Below are 21,558 nucleotides of genomic sequence, written 5' to 3' on the forward strand. Positions count from 1 at the left end.
TCACATTGTAAAAGAACAAGTGCAACATTTTGGAGCCGCGAAGGACCCTTTTGCACTTGTTCTTTTGCGATGTGATCTCTCTGCAATAAAAGCTTAGGACTGCATATGAAGATCCATGGTGTGCTGGCGAATATGTGCATTGATCTGTAGATTATTAAAAACACATGTTTCTTTTTATGATGATTACAGAGAAAAACATAGGCTTAGTATTTTTATCTTAATCATGATTGCATTTGTTTTGAGGTCATTATGCCTTGTATATACAGTACATATATTAAAACAGTGTCATAATATCTTTACCTTATGACTTGCACTATGTCAGACTTTCACGTACCTGACTGATGAACCCGATATAGCAGGGGAAGGCCTCCCTTACATATCTGGTTCCCGGCCCCTGGTAGTGTAAACAGAAGGCACAGGAGCACAGAGTGGTATGAGAGCCTAGCGGGTGACTTGCGGAGATAAGGCCCAAGATCCTGGTGCAAGCGGATTGGAGGTACTTGGTAGGCTGGAGCACAGTTAACTGGTGCAGAGCATGAGCAGAGTAGGCAGGTCCGGTCACAGGCAGAGTTGGCAGCAGGCGGTCAGCACAGTACAAGGGAGCAGGCAGATTCAAAGTCCAGGTCACAGGCACGGTTGGCAGCAGGCGGGCAGCACAGTACAAGGGAGCAGGCAGATTCAAAGTCAAAGGCAAGCCGGGGTCAGATGCAGGAAGATAGCAGGGGAGGATCCAATAGACAAGCCGGGTCACAGGAAGATCAAACTTTCAGACAGGCAAACAGGAAGTACAGGAACTGGGAGCTGCAGATCGGACAGCACCGAGCAAAGTGCACCAGCACACTAAATAGGGCGATTGGCGCCAAACACTGTGCGCGCTCACCGACGCGCACGGGTGCGCGCGCGCCCGCACAACGGCGCGTCCGGGCGCGCGCCACTCTGGTGCGAAGTGGCTCACACCAGAGTGCCCGACATTAACCCCGCTCTGGGATCCTCTCTGACACACTAGATTCCATGAGATTCAATTACTGTATCTTGCTTTAACAATATTGAAATATAGAATGGTTCCATTCTCATCTGTAGAATATTTCAGTATTTCATTTTGTTAGTTGAGTTGTCTCTTGTGTACCTTCTCGGGCTTGTTAATAGTTTTGTCCACAAGTGAAACAATGCATGGACTTTACACTATAGAAGAAGTCCTGTTTCATTCAGCTGGTCTAACAACATTTATTGATTTCTCTTTGCCAAAACAATGCAATGCCAGCTGGTGGTTTACCTTGTTCGTGGAGTAAATCTTTTCTGTTTCAATCTTTTTATTCAGTTTTTAAATGACAATAAAAAACATGTTATAGTGTAACAAAAGAAATTGCATAATGACAGTCATCAAATCAATTGACAAGAAAATAGTGACAAGGATAAGGATTTTAGGCAAAAACCTGTGAAAAGTCCATTGTTAGGTACCAGGAACTTTACCAATGTGGTTAACTGTAAAGAGTCCCATATAGCAATACAGGTTCAGCTTTATGCCAGGAAGAGGACAAACATCTGACGGGCCTTCAGGCCAACATTGTGGGCACGGCGAAGGGGTCAAGCAGGACTACACCCACCCTTCCACCTGAGCAGGCTATGACCATAATAAATGAACTATGGCTAACATAGGAACCACTATAGCGCCTAACCCTAGACTTGTTTATCTTACTCTGGTAGCAACAAATAATTAGAAAGGTCAAATATATCAATATAGTATCCTGTAAAATAACTTGTCATATAACAAATCCTGAGTAAAAACCCTAAGGAGCGACAAAGGGACAGAGAGCCAACTAGAGGACCAAAACTGCACCCGAGGAGAGAGATAGAAAAAGCAAGTAAAGAGAAGAAAAAGAAGAAAACCGGAGAAAAGAGTAGAGAAGTGAGACCTTACCAATCCAGGAATCCACCCTACCACCGATCCAATGTTAACCTTGAGTATCCGGTACCTGTAGGTAAGGAAGCCAATGGGACCATACCTTTTCAAACAGGTGTTTTTTTTTTCCAGAAGGACACTAACCATTTTTTCTTGGAGCATAATCCAGGTTAGCTTTTGCTTCATTAAAGCTAGGTCAATCACTGGTCTTTTCCAAGCAGTAGCGATTGCTATTTTGGCTGATAAAAACATGTAGTATATTAAGGTCTGTGTGGATCGCTGGATATTTTCCACAGGTTCGTTAAGCAATGCTATTCGAGGGTCTTTGCTAATATTGACCATAGTGAATGAGTAAGTTAAGGCATGAACCCATATCCAAAAACAACGGGCCTTAGGACAAGTCCATCATATATGAAGAACGGAGCCCAACTGGCCACAGGCCCTGATGCAGGAGGGGGATGAATACAGGTACAGTTTAGAGAGGCGCTCTCGCACTAGATACCATCTCGCAAATAGTAAATATTTTCATTGTTCTCAGTTCAGAGAGTCAATTACTTTAATTGACTTGTACACAACTTGCTTGCAGAACAAACATTTCAAGTTGCTTAACCAGTTTCCCTGGTATGTAACTCTGATACTGGGAAACATTAACTCGGCCTTGTATTTTGGCCTACCTAAAATTTAAACTAGTTTCCCTTTTACCCTGTTTCATGGTTTAAAAATTAGAGAAGTTATATATCATAATTTTTAATTCAAAGAGGCTCTGACAGAGGGATCATCGCTGAGGGTTTTCAGAGCCAGGCGTTCCCCTTCTGTGAGATTGTAATTTATTGCAAACCCCTTATTTACAGTGCGACATGCCAACCTAGTTAGCTCCTTCTCAATCATTTTCTGTAACTGGTCTAAAACTTTTCCACTGGAGTTTACCAGGTAAAAGTCTCACCTAAGCCTGAAGGAGGGCCCCCCACAGATGACCATGTGCCCTCCTCCAGGCAGACACCAGACTTCCCAGCCAAATTCTCCAGTGTTGTTGATTCATGTAGAGGCTTCTACTTGTGCATACACATAACAATATGTTTGTGAGAAGAAAGCTCTATAAGTTACAGACCTTTATTGTTAATGTAGAACCCAACCTAACCTTATTATAGAAAACCTATGTTTAATGTTTTATGCACTGAATTCCATTAACCACTGCCTTTTGTGCTGGGTTCTTAATCCCATGTGTTGAGAAAGTAGTGTTTTGAAGCATTTATCTACTTGTTTATCTGGCTTTCAATAATGTTTACATTTTCTTTTTTTAAACAGAATAGATGCCAAGGTGCCATCTTTGATTTGATCACCCAACAAGCATTTGATATAATCATCATGATTCTCATCTGTCTGAACATGGTCACCATGATGGTGGAAACGGATGATCAGACTGACTATGCTGAGAATGTCTTGTATTGGGTTAATGTGGTTTTTATTGCCTTTTTTACCTCGGAGTGTGTGTTGAAGCTGTTTGCACTGAGACATTACTACTTTACCATCGGATGGAATATTTTTGACTTTGTTGTAGTAATTCTTTCTATTGTTGGTAAGTGTAATATTTTTGATAATTGAATTATAGACATATTTACTGTTAATGCAGAACAACAGTAGCATAACAGAAGACAAATTCACTTTAGGAACTAGAGATGGGCCCAACACCTGGGTTAGAGAAGTTGTACCCCGAGTGGCGATCCCCATTGAAGTCTATATAAGCCGAACAGGAAAAAGTGCTCATTTTGAAGGATTATATTCAAGTAATTGGCCATAAAAGGGGTATGGGGGTCCGGGTACTGACCTGGGGAACATATATCAATGGAATTTTTTTTTTTAACTTTTTTTTTTAGAAGCAGTGATTTTAATGATGCTTAAAGGGCAACAATAAAAATGAAAAATGTATTTAAATATAGTCCCTTAGTTTTCCTGTAAAGTGGCTCATCTGTAGCATGCATAGAACATGCTGCAGCAAAAATTACATCTCTAAAGAAAAAAAAACAAGACGAATCATATTTAAAATGACTCACGGTTACAATTGCTGGGAACAATAAAGAAAAAAATTGCGTAATTGCGTGTCCCCCCCCCCCCAGTAAGACCCATAGGGTCTGGTATAGGTTTTAAGAGGAATATTGTGCCAAAATAAAAAAAGGTTTGGTGTCTCCCCCAAAATCCATACCAGACCCTTATCCGAGCATGCAGCCTGGCAGGTCAGGAAAGGGGGGACGAGTGAGCCCCCCTGAATTATACCAGGCCACATGACCTCAACATAGGAGGGTGCTTTGGAGCGGGGGGCTCTGTTATTTTATTTTTACTGCTGCATGTTCTGTGCATGCTATAGATGTGCCACTTTACAGGCAGACTAAGGGGATCTATATTTAAATACATTTTTCATTTTTATTTTTTTTACCGGCAAATTTTTTCTTCAGCTGTCAGCGGGGAAGCCCATTGACAGCTGATGGCTCATCGGTTTTTAAGGATGCCAGTGCCAGCTTCCCGGCCCAACCAACTTTTGCCCAATCAGGGCGCAGAATGCACTGTGCAGCCAATGTTCAGCCTGAACGCATGCTCAGGCCGAACAGTTCGCCCAACACTATTATCATACACAGTATATTTAAGTTATTATTCAACATTAATCATTTCAAGACCTTGGGGATACCTTGCCCCCCGAAATCACTTTTACAGGAAGCCCAATATCTTTTATGGGATTCCCCCACTCCCTCCCTCTCCATCATGGTTCCTGGTGTCTTTCAAATCAGAATTACAGTAAATGATGGAGAGCATTAAGAAACATCTATACCCCTCTGGAGAGTGTAACTATAAAAATTTATAAAAAAGTACTTCCGGGTTCAGAGCCATCAAAATCCCAGCGGCAAAGGTTAACAGAGGACCGAGCACAGTCTGTACTCAATCAGCTGGTGCTGAGGTCAAGATAGACATCTCTGAGGTCTCTATAAAGAGTACCTGTCAACTGTCCAGTGCTATTACACAGGGGGCTTGTTAGCCCCCTTGTGATAAAAATAAAATTCAAAAGTGTTAAAGTTAAAAAGTTTACAGTATCTCCGTTTAGCCATGCATGTATGTAAACAGTATCTGCACAACACATATTGGGTATAGCTGTGCATGCCAGAGTGCGGGAAATAATTCCAGGTCCCTCATTTATGGTTAACTCTAAACTGATGAACTGTATAGGCAGCTTCGCCTACTGATAATTTTGGGTACCGTAATTTTTTGATGTTTCATATGCACAAACAGTTTTTGTGCTTGACATATTTAATATTCATTTACTTGACAAGTTAGTCTTTTGTTTTTTTTTACAAAAAATAAACTATTATATTGTGTACACTAAAATTCATTCATTTTTACTGAAAATATCGATTTGATAAACAACTATGAAATAATCAAGCAACATAGACTTTAGCAACTACCATCATTTTCCTGAAGTGCCTTCGCTTTCAGAATATGTACAATGTTTTAGGTGTTTTAAGTAATTTTCTAGCCAAAATACAAATTTTAACTAGTATGCGAAAAAGGAACAAATGCTTCGGAGGTGAACTGTTTAATAGTTGTTGCTTTTCGATTAATCAACTGGCCAAAAGAAAATATTAAACTTTAGGCCTGTAGAAAAAAAAAAAACTAACCCCAGAAAATGGCCTGATAACGTATGTTTCACGCAACAAACTAGCCACTACATACAGTATAGTTCTGTCCAACAGTTATACCCCTGCCCTTTATTCACATCTACAGGGATATGCAAACTACAGAAATGGCACACCGTTAAAAGCTAATACTATGCAATTTTTCATTACTTATGCTGTCTTCTTGTTTTTTGCGGTGTCAGGAGTGTACCAAAAGACTGGCATTTAAGTTGACCTCTAGACAACTACCAGGTCACTTGCTCAGTCCCAGTCTACAGCTTGAATGCCTACTACTTCTTTTACATTGTAATTCTTCTTCGGCTTCCTCTTCCTGTATTTTCCCCACATCTTTCTTTCCATGCCAGCAGTTTATTTTTGGTCATCATATTTACAGACATAAAATAAACCTGTACCATCTTTATTATGTCTTGTACAGGGGATGCATTATATGTAATCATTTCATCAGTTAGAAAATAATTCAGTTAACAGACACCTCCTTGTAGTTCAGATGATGTTTATTTCCATTCACAAATCACAAGGTAAATGGGACCCACATGCAAACACACACACTCATTTTCCCACTCCATCTGGCTGCATCAGGGGCAAAAATACTTGTGCACTATTTAGTATTCACAAACTCACATTATAACATGACCTTTAGTCAGGGCCATTCCAAGATATTGTGCTGGGCCCAGGAATGAAGTGCTGCCACCCCCCCCCCTCCAAAAATAAAAATATCAGGCCCACCAAAAGGCCCCCACATTAATTATTTTATATCATGACAATTAAAACCAAAATTAAATTTATCAGAAGTCAGGTTTACATGCAACAGTGATGGTGGGGTTCAGACAGAGGCGGTGGTGGTGGGGAGGGGGGTAGACACAGGCAGGGGTAGTAGGGAGGGGTTAGACTCAGGCAGGGTTGGTAGAGAGGGGGTTAGACACAGGCAGGGGTGGTAGGGAGGGGGTTAGACACAGGCTGGGGTGGTAGGGAGGGGGTTAGACACAGGCTGGGGTGGTAGGGAGGGGGTTAGACACAGACAGGGGTGGTAGGGAGGGGGTTAGACACTGGTAGGGGGGTTAGACACAGGCAGGGGTGGTAAACACAGGCAGGGGTGATAGGGAGGGGGTTAGACACAGTCAGGGGTGGTAGGGGGGCTAGACACAGGCAGAGGTGGTAGGGAGGGGGTTAGACACAGGCAGGGGTGGTAGGGGGGGTTAGACAGAGCTAGAGGTGGTAGGGGGGTTAGACACAGGCAGGGGTGGTGGAGATGGGATTAGTGGCACTGGCACTTACTTTCTCTCAGTGTCAGCTGCGCCTATAGCAAATCCTCTTTCATCATGGGGTCTCTGCTCAGCAGAAAGCTTCTCCCCTTCACGCTGTTGGCTGTCAGCTGACTTTCTCTTGTCAGCAGCAATGTGGGGGGAGCCACGGAGAGGATGGGCAGGCGACCAGCTGTTCTTTGCCATTACATGTAATAGCATCCACACAGTGGAATAAGGAGAGGGGCGGAGTGATCGGGTGGGACCACTGTCTTCCTGGGCATCAATGTGCCGCCCCTCAGAACCTGCCGCCCGGGACCAATGGTTCCATTGGGTCCCATGCTAGGGCCAGCCCTGCCTTTAGTTAATTGTAATTATCTAAAGTGGTATTAAACCCAAGAAGTGAACATTTATTATATTGCAGGCTACCAATACTTAGATGTAATGGCTGCATTCGTTTTCTTTTTAGGCTTTCCTTCTTCTAATTTAATCTGGTGATCTGACCAGTAAGTCTGTTGTTTTTCAAAAGAACATATCCACAAGAAATAATAAACGTTCTGGAACATAGTACGTATCTAGTAGAAATAAGTTCCCAGGGGAACTTATTAGACCTCTGATGTCTCTATAAAGAGTACCTGTCATCTGCCCAGTGCTATTACATAGGGGGCTTGTTAGCCCCTTGTGATGAAAATAAAATTAAGTGAAAAAATACAATTCAAAAGTGTTAAAGTTAAAATGTAATAAAACATTAAAAGTATCTCCGTTTCCCCAAGCATGTATGTAAACAGTGTATAGCTGTGCATGTTGGAAGACTGGAAATAATTCCACGCCCCTCATTTATGGGGGCTGTAAAGGCAGCTTCGTCTACTAATAATTTTGGGTATCGCAATTTTTTGACGTTTCATGTGCGCACACAGTTAAAATATTTCAAAAAAAAAAACAGAGTTAGGGACTTTGATTATGCTGCTGGGAACATATAAATAGGAGGTAATTGGTAATGTTAAAAATAAATCAATTTTATTGTACAAAATCACACATAAATGTCCCTTAAAATTTAGAAGAACAAATACAAAGCATTATAAAAAAGTCAAGTATGACTATACAGGAGGAACAAAAGACAGTAACAATAATGTATATGGTCTACCCATTTAGCAGATACATCCGCTTCATCAGGACTATGAACTCCTTGTGTATACTTGACTAAAAACACTATATTCGTTCTAGAAAGGAAACAACTCAACAGATAACAAAAAAAGACAATAACTAATACAAAAATTAAAAGTTTAACACATATCAATCAAAAATACAAAGGTAATCTGTCCATAACATCAGGGATAGCAAATAAAAAAGGTCTCACTTACCCCTGCCGCATTATGGACATATTGCACGTTCAAGGGCAAAAAACAAGCACCTACCACAAAAATCACAGTGGTGTGCTGACTAACAAAAAGGCCCAGTAGCGGTATCCAAATAGGCAGCATAACCTAATGATGGAAAAGCATGGGTTTAAATGTGGCACCCTAAATCCTCTAGAGTCTGCCCCAATGCCATGGGTGGATCAGGAGTCTGTCCCAATCCCCTAATGAACGCCAGCATCATCCTGAAAAATCTGAAAGTGATGTCAGAGCAACATTGGAAATTGCACAAACCTGAAAGTCACTTCACTCCGGTATCTGATCCCCCGTGCCAGTGTGCCACAAGCTGGAATGCAGAGTCAAGAGGTACAAAATAAGACTTCAACACCTCGTGGCCAGAGGGGATCCAAACACCATCCACCTCATAATCAGGCAAAAGGGGAAGTCAAACTAATGTGACAGTTAACAAGTGTCTTGGTAAAAATATTTTTTGAGATTGGGTAAAGTCACCTGCTTACTCTCATCAATATATCTACAGTAAGGGCATTTGCCACATCTGAACGTGCCATGGTGCAGTGACCCATGTGGGTCGGCACCCCTATTCCTAGAAAAATGACTCAAAACTAGAATTCTGCAAAGATCGATTTCTCCAGTATGCAACATGAAGTTTATCATTGACAAAATGTATGACAGAGTCTTAATAAGGAGATGCCAATGTTTGTTGAGTATCCTTGTAATTGGACCTATTTGGTTATTAAATGTAGTACCGTATATACTCGAGTATAAGTCGAATTTTTCAGCACATTTTTTTGTGCTGAAAGTGCCCCCCTTGACTTATACTTGAGTCAAGCACTTTTCTGCAGCAAAAAATTTTATTTTCTGAACCGACTTTGGGGCCCCGTATCTCAGTGCCACTTGGTGCTAGGAACCCCATATTTGGAGTGCAAACCCAGTGGAACGGGTACCACAACATACCCAAAGCTGAAGTTCCTAGCACCAAGTGGCCCAGAGATACGGGGCCCCAAAATCAGTTCGGAAAATGTCATTCTCTGCTGCAGAAAAGTGCTTGACATTTTCTGAACTGATTTTTGGGGCCCTGTATCTCGGGGCCACTTGGTGCTAGAAATCCCAGCTTTAGAAATGTTATGGTGCTAGTTCCACTGGGTTTTCACACCAAATTTGGGGTTCTTAGCACTAAGTGGCCCCGAGATATGGGGCCCCAAATTCGGTCAACTGTGTCCATCTGCAGCAATGTCATTTCAGGACCCTTTGGGTTCAGAGACCCCAAATTTTGGCTGCAGCTAGGGGGCATCTAGGAACCCTTAACTACCAAGTTTGAAGTTCAGGGGACCTATGGCTGCAAATGGGCACAGTGAGGCATGCAAATGGGCACAGTGATGCTGCAAATGGGCATTTTTGACCCTCTTTTCCACTTACAGTAGCTGTGCATTTCTCACCCTCGTCTTATACTCGGGTCAATAAGTTTTTCCCATTTTTTTTTGTGGTAAATTAGGGCCTCGACTTATACTCGGAACGACTTATACTCGAGTATGTACGGTAATTGGAAGAATATTAGTGAAATTTTGTACCTCTTCATTCTGAAAACTAACAAGTCCCGGGGGTTATTCTTGGCCCTATTATATGTTTTTTTTTTTTAGAAACTTCGTACTGTACCCCCAATCAGGGAAACGATTTTGCAGTAAGGAAGCCTGACTTTCAAAATCAATATCGTTCATGCAATTTCTATGAAACCCTGAGGTATTGACCACTTGGGATGTGTTGTGGATGGTACACCTACAATGCAATGAACCCTCGTCATCCTTTATAATACATAATTCCAAGAATGTAAGGGAGCAGGTGTCGCAGTTCAAAATAAACATGAGGTTAAAATCATTTTTATTTGACTGATCAACAAACTCAATTAGTAATTGGCTAGTTCCTGTCCAAAAAATCAGGATGTCATCAATATACCTGTGGTGCAGGTAAACCGACAAGCTCTCAGATGAAAATATGATGTTCCCACCCCCCTCAGGTACAGGTTTGCATACGATAGGGCACAGGCAGTCCACATCACCATGCCTTGCACAACTGCCACTGCCCCACTGTGTGGCTGTCACTGAATATAGTAAGCATACCTGTGAATACTCCAGCTTCCGCCCGCTTTCAACAGCACATGTCTGTGGAGTACAGGCTGTGAGCTGTGCTCTGATCTGTTCCATTGTGAGTGCACCTGTAGCCGACACATCGTCCTCTTTCTGCATTCTGCCTGATGACACATGAAAGATTGTTACTTTAGTGTCTCGGTAGTGTTAAAGTGGATGTAAACCTGATTCATGAAATTTGAGCTGGGCAGATATATCTGCAGTGTTTTATCTCCCTTCAAAGCACTATGTCCTGTAGCTGTCTCCTGCTCCGTTCTTCAGTTATCAGCCTGATAACTCCTGACAAGTTCTCCATCACATATGATAAAAGCAGCCTGAGTTTTGTGTTGGAGAGGATGCTATAAATAGATTAGCAGAGCCCTGAACTATTCAATGAACAAAGCTGAAAGTCTCTACCTATGAGGAAAGGGGGTGTGTGCCTTTCCTCCAATCAGCTGTCTTGGCTGTATACCCAAGCTTCACTGTAGTGCTAACCAGAAAGAGAAAATCTCCTAACACGATCTGAACTTTCTAAACAGTATATAAAGATGAAGACAGCAGATATACATGTAAAATTTATGTAGGGAGATTTAATTCATCCCTGTGTATCATCTAAGGCTGTTCACTTCACTGGGTATATGTGAGGGTTTACATCCAAAAAAACACAGTCACTTCCCACTCTAATGGGTCTTCCAAGGTGTGGAGTAACAGATGTCAGATAAAATGGTGGTGTGAAAGGTATATATGATATTCCAAAACTAGGTGGATGCTGCCTTCCTCAGATGGGGTAATCCGAAAGGAACTACAAGAAAAACAGAAATGGAAGGCGAGCACACCTAGTGCATTACCAAAGATAATTTAATAATAAGAACATTTTGTATAAAAGTGGGTACTCACAAAATGCAAATGATAAAAGGCCATAAACACAGTGCATGGACATGCACAGAATGCGGGGTACAGCTAACGCATTTCGAGGGTGCACCCCCTTCCTCAGAGCTAGACTAGTCTCGTACATCATGGGCAATCGCTTTTATAGGGAATTGTGGAAAAAAAAAGAAATATATATATATATATATATATATATATATATATATATATATACCGTATTTATCGGCGTATAACACGCACTTTTTTCCCCTGAAAATCAGGGGAAAGTCGCAGGTGCGTGTTATACGCCGATCCCCTGCGATCCAGAGCTGTCACAGTTTCAAAATCGCCGACCGCGATTTGAAAATGGCGCCGCCGGCGCCGAAATACACAGAGCCCGTCCTCGGCTCTTTCCGGCGGCTCTCGTTCACTTTCGGCTCCACTCGTAGTCCCGAGCGGAGCTATCCGAACCTACTCGGCTAGGTTCGGATAGCTCCGCTCGGGACTACGAGTGGAGCCGAAAGTGAACGAAAGCCGCCGGAAAGAGCCGAGGACCGGCTCTGTGTATTTCGGCGCCGGCGGCGCCATTTTCAAATCGCGGTCGGCGATTTTAAAGCCCAGGACAGGGGATCGAAGGCTGCACTGGGGCAAGGCTGCACTGAGGAAGGCTGCACTGAGGAAGGCTGCACTGGGGAAGGCTGCACTGGGGAAGGCTGCACTGGGGAAGGCTGCACTGGGGAAGGCTGCACTGACATGGCTGCACTGACAAGGCTGCACTGGGGAAGGCTGCACTGACATGGCTGCACTGGTGCAAGGCTGCACTGAGAAGGCTGCAAGGATGGGCATTTAAATGTAAGTTTTTTCCCTTCAACTTCCCTCCTAAAAGTTTTTTTTTTCCTTAAAATTCCCTACTAAATTGGGGTGCGTGTTATACGCCGGTGCGTGTTATACGCCGATAAATACGGTATATAGTTGCACTAATGTAAAAATGACAGAATCCATATCAAAAACCTATATCCAAAACAAAAAACTCCATCATAAATACACAAATAAATAAATAATGATAATTGATTCAAATCCATGATATATTGCACATTCATTTATATTTAGTCAGATGAATACAGGTGTAGGAACACATAAGCAATAAAGGCATGCAGGATTGATAAATGGGTCAATCGATGTCTCACCTCCTACATGCCTGAAGTAGCTGCGGGAGAAGGGGGGGTTTGGGCACTCAGAGGTGTCCAGAAATTACACACTAGGATCACCCGACCGGAAAGCTTCAGAATTGCAAGGAATGGGGGAAAAACCCCAACAGACGCCAGTAGGATCATCCCTGCTGTAGTGCGCCGATCAGTGAACACGCAATGTCACATGGGCACCTTACCAGACCCCAGGGAACCAGCTCAGTGCCAGGGGGACCCCCACTTCCTCGAAACTCAGGAAGACGCCTGATGACAACAAGTGACATCACTTCCGGGGTGGGAGCAGTACAACAGTGTCCTGTCAATTCTGAAGCTTCCGGTCGAGTGATCCTAGTGTGTGGTTTTTGGACACCTGAAAGCCCAACCCCCCCCCCTCCCGCAGCTACTTCAGGCATGTAGAGGTGAGACATTGATTGACCTATTTATCAATCCTGCATCCTTTTTTTGCTTATGTGTTCCTACACCTGTATTCATCTGACTAAATATAAGTGAATGTGCAATATATCATGGATGTGAATGAATTATCATTTATTTGCGTATTTATGATGGAGTTTTTCGTTTTGGATATAGGTTTTTGATATGGATTCTGTCATTTTTACATTAGTGCAAATATATATATATATATATATATATATATATATATATATATATATATAATTTTTTTTTTTTCTTTCCCGTCCTCTTTTTGACACACAATTTTCAATTCCACCATTCCCTATAAAAGCGCTTGCCCATGGTGTACGAGAATAGCCTAGCTCTGAGGAAGGGGATGTGCCCCCGAAGCGCATTACCTGTACCCTGTGTTCTGTGCATGTTCATGCACTATGTTTATGGCCTTTTGTCAGTTGCATTTTGTGAGTACCCACTTTTATACAACAAATTTCTTATTATTAAATTATCTCTGGTAATGCACTAGGTGTGCACGTCTTCCATTTCTGTTTTTCTCTTAGGGCTTACATCCACTTTAATTTTATTTAACCAATTAATTGGAATCAAATGACAGTATATTATTTTTGGAGTAATGTGCTGTAGAGAAAGAAGCAAGCATTGTCTCTTTCTTTTTTCAATTTTCACTTATGCAAACTGTCCTTTGGAAAGGTTATAAATTGCAGTTATTTTAATAAAATAATCATTAAAGTATGTTTAAATATAGCTGTTATAAATACTTGGATTTGTCTTTATTTTATACTCCCAGGATCTCTTGCAAAGCAGAGTTTAGAATGAGAGAGGACCAGCTATGTCAGCCATTCTGGATTACAACGTGCTTTGAGTCTAACAGAGGCAATAAGCTTACAGGAGGAAAGAGCTCACTGCTCTGCTGCCTCTTCACTGCCTAATCACACAGTACACACATTCAGTACACTTATCCTATACATTTTTCCACCCTCCCAGTAACACCTCCCTTCCCTCAATAATCAGAAATCATGCTATTTGGTTGCTGGGAGCCACAGAGCCTCTCAGTCATAAGTATCCAATTTCCAAGTTGGCATGATTCTCACAGGCACAAATTTTTTAAATTCTGTCAGTGGCTCTCCAATAGGAATGAGTAAATGGGGGGGGGGGGGTATATCCAAAGCATAATATTAACTTTAATCAAGTAACTAATGCTTCCCTCTTAGGCAGCATGTCCAAGGTGTGTGAATCACATATATGTATTTTAGCCTTGTGTGTATTTATTAGGCCAGTCTTCACAATCTCCCTCTCTGTCTAATCCCCTGGTATTGCTTTTCCACATGGACTGATGTAAATGCTAATGGATAAAATTGTTCTTCAAGTGAGCTTTAAAATGACACTAAACTCTGGTTTAAAAATAAAATATATATTCCAGTATTAATATTATTGTTTTCTTAACTAAAAAAAAGGACCTTCTATTGCCCTCAATCTCATCCATAAGCTCCAAATCATTTTGTTTTTTAGCATTCTCATGCTTTCTCCATGGGTATGTAGGAATGTAGCCATCCTCTCTTGCTTGCTCCTAAGATGGACTATATGATTTGTGGTGCGCATAGAGCAGTGCATATGACTGCAGCTAACGAGAACTGCTCATTCCAAATGGAAGAGGTGAAAAGAAGAAATTTGGGAGCTCACAGAGGATGCTACAAGGAGGCAGAAAAACACAGTAACAAACAATTTTAAGTAAAATAGATTAAAGGGCCATTAAAGTGGATGTAAACCCAATGTCATCCTTTCTAAACTACTGCCATAGGGGTTATCTATAAGGATATACATGCCTCCTGCATGTATCTTTACCTGTCAAATGTCTCCCCTCTGTCTGTTATGAGAGCTGAAAAACTGCATATTCTGTGGGTGGGTCTGTTGTCTGGAGCTCGGTGGGTGGAGTTGTGATGTCAGTAGACTCCCCGCCCACCTCTACACTCCTTGTCAATATGCATTTTCTCCTGTGTATTTCTAACTGAACTTCTGCTATGATCTCTAACATCCAGTGAAAAGACAGGAAAGTAACCACATGACTTCAGCATGCCAAATCATGCTGAGGTGTGGAACAGCCAATCCTTGCAGAGCTGCTGAAGAAAGGAGTGGGGGAGGGAATTAAAAAATCATGCCTGTGTCTTAGGCTGTCACTCACAGCAAGGGGGAGTATTTGACAAAGTTTTTATCAGTTTGTCAAGATTTCTCTCACTGAATAATAAAAGGGGATTGCTCAGAGATGGATTAACTCTGTGTGGCAAGACTGGGCTCAAATGATAGGAAATCTTATACTCTACAGTATGATATATATAAAAAAAAAAAAAAATTTCGGGGTTTACATCCACTTTAAGTAGTGGATATGTTTGGATTACTTTGAAGAACAAAGAAATTGTTTAGTGTCATTTTAACATTTAAAGACCATGTTTAAAAAAGGTTTGTTCAGTTCCTTTGTTTTACAATTTCACCTTATATGTGTTTTCCAAAAAATGAATTGAATTGAAAATGTGAAGGTTTCGGCAATTTATATTATGTACTAAGTGGTCCATTTTCTTCCCTCTAGGTATGTTTCTGGCTGATTTGATTGAAAAGTACTTTGTGTCCCCGACACTCTTCAGAGTCATACGCTTGGCTCGTATTGGTCGTATACTTCGCTTAATAAAAGGAGCCAAAGGAATTCGAACCCTGCTTTTTGCCTTAATGATGTCCTTGCCTGCCTTGTTTAATATCGGCCTGCTACTATTTCTCGTTATGTTTATATTTTCAATATTTGGAATGTCGAACTTTGCCTACGTAAAGAAGGAAGCAGGGATAGATGACATGTTCAACTTTGAGACTTTTGGCAATAGCATGATTTGTTTATTTCAGGTCACTACCTCTGCTGGCTGGGATGGCTTATTATTACCCATCTTAAACCGCCCCCCAGACTGTGATCCTAAGAAGGAGAATCCAGGAAGTCCGATGCAAGGTGATTGTGGAAACCCCTCTGTAGGAATCTTTTTCTTTGTCAGCTATATCATCATCTCCTTTCTCATAGTGGTAAACATGTATATTGCTATAATCCTAGAAAATTTTAGCGTTGCCACTGAAGAGAGCGCAGATCCTCTAAGTGAGGATGACTTTGAAACATTTTATGAAATATGGGAGAAATTTGATCCCGATGCCACCCAATTTATCCAGTTCGGTAAACTCGCAGATTTTGCTGATGCCTTGGAGCATCCGTTGAGAGTTCCTAAGCCAAACACCATTGAACTTATTGCCATGGATTTGCCTATGGTGAGTGGTGACAGAATCCATTGTTTAGATATCCTCTTTGCCTTTACCAAACGTGTGCTTGGAGAGAGCGGGGAGCTAGATATGTTGCGGCAGCAAATGGAAGAGCGCTTTGTAGCTTCCAATCCTTCAAAAGTGTCTTATGAGCCCATCACCACTACGCTCAGGCGCAGACAGGAGGATGTAGCATCTGTGGTTATACAGCAGGCCTACAGACGCCATTTAACAAAACGAGGTTATGTTTGTAGAAAACCTTCCTCAACTAAAATGGAAAATGGAGGAACAAATATGGACAGAAAAGAAGGCACCCCTTCTACAGCATCGCTGCCATCATATGACAGTGTAACTAAACCTGAAAAGGAAAAACAAGAAAGAATACAAGAAGCAATGAGAGAAAGAGCGAAAAGACAAAAATCTGTCAGGGAATCCAAGTGTTGAAAAAAATGTTAACGTTTTTCATTTGCAAGCAAAGATTGTTTACAAATGTAATAATTATATCAATGCAGAACAGCTATGGAGACACTTATCTGAAGATCAATACCAAACAATCTGCTTATTATGACATTGTTGCATTTTAAGGCAGTGAATCACCACCTGGTTAAAGGACAAAAACAAGGAAGTTGTACTGCATGTCTCCCATCAACCAATGCAACTTAGGAGAAATGACCAGAGCTGCAAGGAATAGTCCAATTCCAAGGCAGCCAGATGGAGTTTATTTTCTCATATTATTCTGAAAAAAGTCAGAAAAGCACCACTTAGGGATGTAATTATTCATGCAAAACTATATTTGCAATTTTACCTTAGTCAAGCAGCAAAACAAGACAAAAAAAACAAAAAAACAAAAAAAAACACAAAAATATGGGAAAATGAAAAAAACAAAAAACAACTTAACATTAAGCCCATGCCACATGTCACAATTTATTTGATATATATGCATAATTTTTCTACATGGGCTTCATGTGATTCGGGAGATGGGAAAATTGGGTTATTTTTCTGGCTAAAGAGCATTTGCTCAGGCCAATTCCAAAAAGAAAAAAAAATTAAATAAATTGTGCTCGTTCAATGCATAGAAATGACTTGCATGATGGCATGCTGTGATCAGGAATCATGCATGAAGACTCATAAAACACAAAACATCAGTTCTCTGTCCACTGCAGTGGGATAGCCATAAGTTTGAGGCACTCCACTGAATACTGAACACTATATCTGGAGGCAACTTATATATACCCTTCACCAATATTTACCAAATCTTCAAACTTTTACACGTCATGGTTAGGGATTAAAGCAAGACAGAAAGATTTGTGTATGTTTATTAAAAATTCTTTAAATAACATCACTTTTGCACATATTACAAACAAAATGAGAAAAAAAGAAACTAGTTGCTGCTTAAGGTTTCCTTTACTGGGGTACTATAAAAATAGTAATAAAAAACAAGAAAATAGCTTCTAATATACTATGCCACTGTAAACCAAAATCTAGGGCTTATGAAATTCAGCTTTTTGTATTTTACAATGTTTTTAGTCTTCATTCTACAGAGGGCATATACAGTATTTAGCAGAAGCAAAGCTGCAAAATTTAGAAAAGCCTTTGAGACAAGATTGTGGCACTGGGATGTGTTTTTTGCAATTTGCTTATACTTTTGTATAGGCATTGTTTTCAGAAAAAGATTGTTTTGTTTTGCTTGGGACAATTCACAGCTTAGCACTTTAAATGGCATGTTTCACTTTGTCCTCAACTTTGAGTTGTATTTTTTGCCTTTTATTTTTTATGTTTTTTTTTTATAAAAATGTATTTGCCACCATGTTTATAGATGGCAAACTTGACAATGGTCAGAATAAAAGGTTTAGTTCAAATGACAAGTTTTAAGGTCTTGAGGTGTAACAATGCATTGTGAAATGTAATGAGTTCCAACATATTTCATAGCAAAAAAATGTTGTTTTACACATATTTTTCTTCATTTCATTACATTTTTGTGTTTTTTCACTACAAGTGTTAACGATGACTAAGAATGTTGGAGACCAGAAAATTAAGAATGTGTTTTTATTTTTTATTTTTTTTTTATATTCATTTTTTAAATATCGTTTGACACCTGGCTGGTGCTGCAGTAACATTATGCAAACAAATGAAAGCTTGCTGTGTTCTGTATTTTATTAGCTGATGCTGCTGAAAATGCTATGGAATCGTGTGGTGTAAATGTGTCAAAGAAGAAAGCTGTTTGTGGTGTGGACCAAATTATTACCTGATATCTAACCAACACACAGAATGCATGAAATGTCATACTGTACACTCATTTGTTTACTAGTTCATGACTCAATTTTCTGTTGAAACCCATTTGAACACTTCCAGCCATACCTCTGTGCCAAGAGAAACACTTCCTAGTCTACTTCAAGTGCAGTGGCATAGGTGAGCATTAAACAAAGGAAAATCTGAAGAAGGAACAGTTTCTGACTTCATAGTGTATTTCTATTTATTGCTCTCCATTTACAGCTGAAATAGGATGTATTATATATCAACTCCATACATGTGTACAGGCTACATTGTAAACAGCACAAAAAGCTGAAAAGTGTGCTTCAACTTTTTAAGAGGATATTATAAATGCTGTAAAATATCATTTTATTTTATTGACTTTTTTTTTTTGTGAATACGGAAAATATGACAAATTAAACAAAATAGCTTCTGGCGTACGCCATTGTCATCTTTATCATTTATTTTTTATTTACTTTCTAAAAAATGCTAGAACACTTTAGTGTGAACTGTATATCTCAGATGATAATACACCAATAAGATTATGAGTTGTCTATTCTCATTCCAGTGTGCAATAAATATTGACCACTTCTATGCAACATTTGGCTAACCTTCATATAAATATATTTAAGCTGTGATAAGCCAAGTTGTTTTTATATAGCCACTTGCAACAAATTGCTGAGGCTGGTGATTTTACAAAGCTACGTTTTTGTAGGGTTTCTAACTTTTTTTTTTCAATGAAAGGGTCAGTCTACCCAAAAACAGATATTTCAGTTAAAGTTGGTGCTGGATCAAACACTGGCTTCTTAGGTCACTAAGGGTCTGCTGCTATACAATCTGCTAACCAGAGGTCTTTAACACTTCCAGCCAAACCTCTGTGCCAAGAGAAACACTTCCTAGTCTACTTCAAATGCAGTGGCATTTAGGCTGCAATCATAAGAAAGGCAAACAAGATAATTTAATTCCTGCTACATCCTCCATAAATCCTGATTCTGCTCTCAAGCAATGCAATTTTTTTACTGCAGAACGGGACTTAATGTAAAACTAAATTAACCAAAAAAATGCTCTGTAAGTTGAGCTGTATTACATTATTTAAACAAAAAAAACCTTTTACTCTACTATGTTCATGTTTGTCTCCCTGCACTGTGCAATTCCTGTAGACTTTTTTGCATGAACTTCCTGTGGACATATACCCACTTTAGCAGCAGCAGAATATCAGTTTTACTGTAGTGGCAGAACATGCCAACACACTGTGTATTGGCACAGCTGTCTCTAGTCTAACTTTGAAGCACACAGAAAAGGATGACAATGAAGCTGCTAAACTGAGAAAGCATTGTCACCCCAGAAAAGAAAGGGCTTTTGGATCCATCTTGCACCAAGTATGATTTAATTGAAAGCAGAAAAAAATGGTGGTCCATGTGCCAAAAAACATTTGATGTATGGGTTTAAATTCAAACTTAATGCTTCTTCAGTATTCAGAAATGTAGTATCAGAAAAAGCGAAACATCAAAATAAAGGCAGCATCAAGTTGGTGGACTTTGGTGCACAGAGATTTCATTTCTGGAGTCTCATGAAAAGCCATTGAGTGATACAACCTCTGTACACTTTATTGTTGGGTTGACTGACCCTTTAAGTACATCTTTATCTAAAATATATACTCCATATAATGTAGTAAGTAAATTAACTGAAGTATCCCATCTTAATTTCAGAATAATCTAAGCAAATGCTGGCTGCTAGCTTTGTTTAAACCGTAGGTAGCAGAGTGACACCATCACCAGCAGTAATGTGGCAGTAAACAGGCACTGATAAATTTGATGTCTTACTTTTTTTGTATGTCTTTAATTTGGGCAAGGGAAGGGATGATGAAAAATGAAGCTTCACTAAATAAAAAAGTACCAATGCATTGTGTAGTTTGTCATGCACTCTTTCTCCACAATCCAAAAGAAAATAAATCAACTTTGGTGTTAAAACTGAATAAAACTTAATAGATATCCCCACCCAATACACTGTCAGTTGTACATAGTGGAAAGTTGAAGGGCGTAGTAGCTTCTTTTATTTCTTTGGCACTTCCAAGACAAGATTTTCCTATATGAGGATTGCCACTTCTATGTGAATGGCATGACTGTTACAACGTCTGATTATATTATGACCAATATAGGATTCTTCATAATGTAGGAGCAAAAAAAAAAAAAATACTGGAATCTTCCTGCAAGAGAGAAATCAATATGGTAAGGAGTAAAGCCAATTGGCTACTGGAGAAATCTCTTTACTGGGTTCTCAGAGAAAGATAAGTGGGTAATTTAACTTACTAATGCATGTCAAAATCAGAAATACTAGCTTTGGGTGAAATTGTAATTTCATAAGATTTACTAATTTAAATAAAGGCACAGTGGGAAGGAGAGATGACAACTGGTCTTTGGGACAGTATATGTTTTGTTATGTTGGTGCAAGGAGAGTTCAATCAGTGCCACATTGATATAACTGGTGCACAAAAGGACTATACTATGCAGTCCTGAATATAATTTCTGCTTATCCTTAGTTAGCTTGGAGGAGCAGAAGTTTACAACAAATTAGCCTTTGGCCTTGGATGTGATTTCACTACCTGCCCCTCTTATTGTCCTGCCACTGCTAATTACTAGACCCTCTTTGTCAATTCAGGTGGAAAATTTCAGAACTACTGCTGCTCTTTTTGTAGCTTCTTATAATAGTTGCCTATGATTGGTAAGGTTATGGAGTCATTGGCCATCTACTTGTATCATGCCTCACTACCGCCTCAACAAAACATTCCATTCATCTAATGATTAGACAGACATTCAGCATTCAGCTTTAGCATGTAGAACGCAATGTCACTACACATATTTGTATCTCACAAACTATTTTAGAGATATAAACATCATGTAACAACATTTTCTCACATAGTGTAAAGCTCAGTTTATTACATTTGGTTCCAAAAACAAAAGCTGGTCTTCAAACTGTTTTTGTCATTTCTCATCTTTTTCCTTTTTTTCTTCATTTTTATATGGTTGTTGAAATAATGTAAATAATGTGCTAAGCCATGTGAGAGGACTCTAGTTAAAAAAAAGAGTAAATAAAGACTGATCATGTATTTGGAAAATGTATTGTGGCTGATGCTAACTTCCCCTGTATGAATTAAAAAAAAATGTAACTTCAGACTTTGATACTGGTACCTACATATGATGGGAATTCTGTGTGACCTTCTAACCAC

The 21,558-nt window shown here is 39.9% G+C and overlaps 1 protein-coding gene across 5 annotated transcripts in view; it reads left to right on the forward strand.

Moving 5' to 3' along the window:
• The window catches only part of SCN8A (sodium voltage-gated channel alpha subunit 8), a 279,033-nt gene extending 259,219 nt beyond the window's left edge, over positions 1 to 19,814 (forward strand). For all 5 annotated transcript variants that reach the window (XM_073613696.1, XM_073613692.1, XM_073613693.1 and 2 more), the window contains 2 exons: positions 3,206 to 3,476; positions 15,379 to 19,814. In XM_073613696.1, coding sequence (XP_073469797.1) covers positions 3,206 to 3,476; positions 15,379 to 16,526 — 1,419 coding nt within the window. In that variant the 3' untranslated portion in view covers positions 16,527 to 19,814. The remainder of the gene's footprint in view (positions 1 to 3,205; positions 3,477 to 15,378) is intronic.
• The last annotated feature ends 1,744 nt before the right edge of the window (positions 19,815 to 21,558 follow it).

This window comes from Aquarana catesbeiana, linkage group LG02, assembly GCF_042186555.1.
Source record: "Aquarana catesbeiana isolate 2022-GZ linkage group LG02, ASM4218655v1, whole genome shotgun sequence".
Classification (NCBI taxonomy): domain Eukaryota; kingdom Metazoa; phylum Chordata; class Amphibia; order Anura; family Ranidae; genus Aquarana; species Aquarana catesbeiana.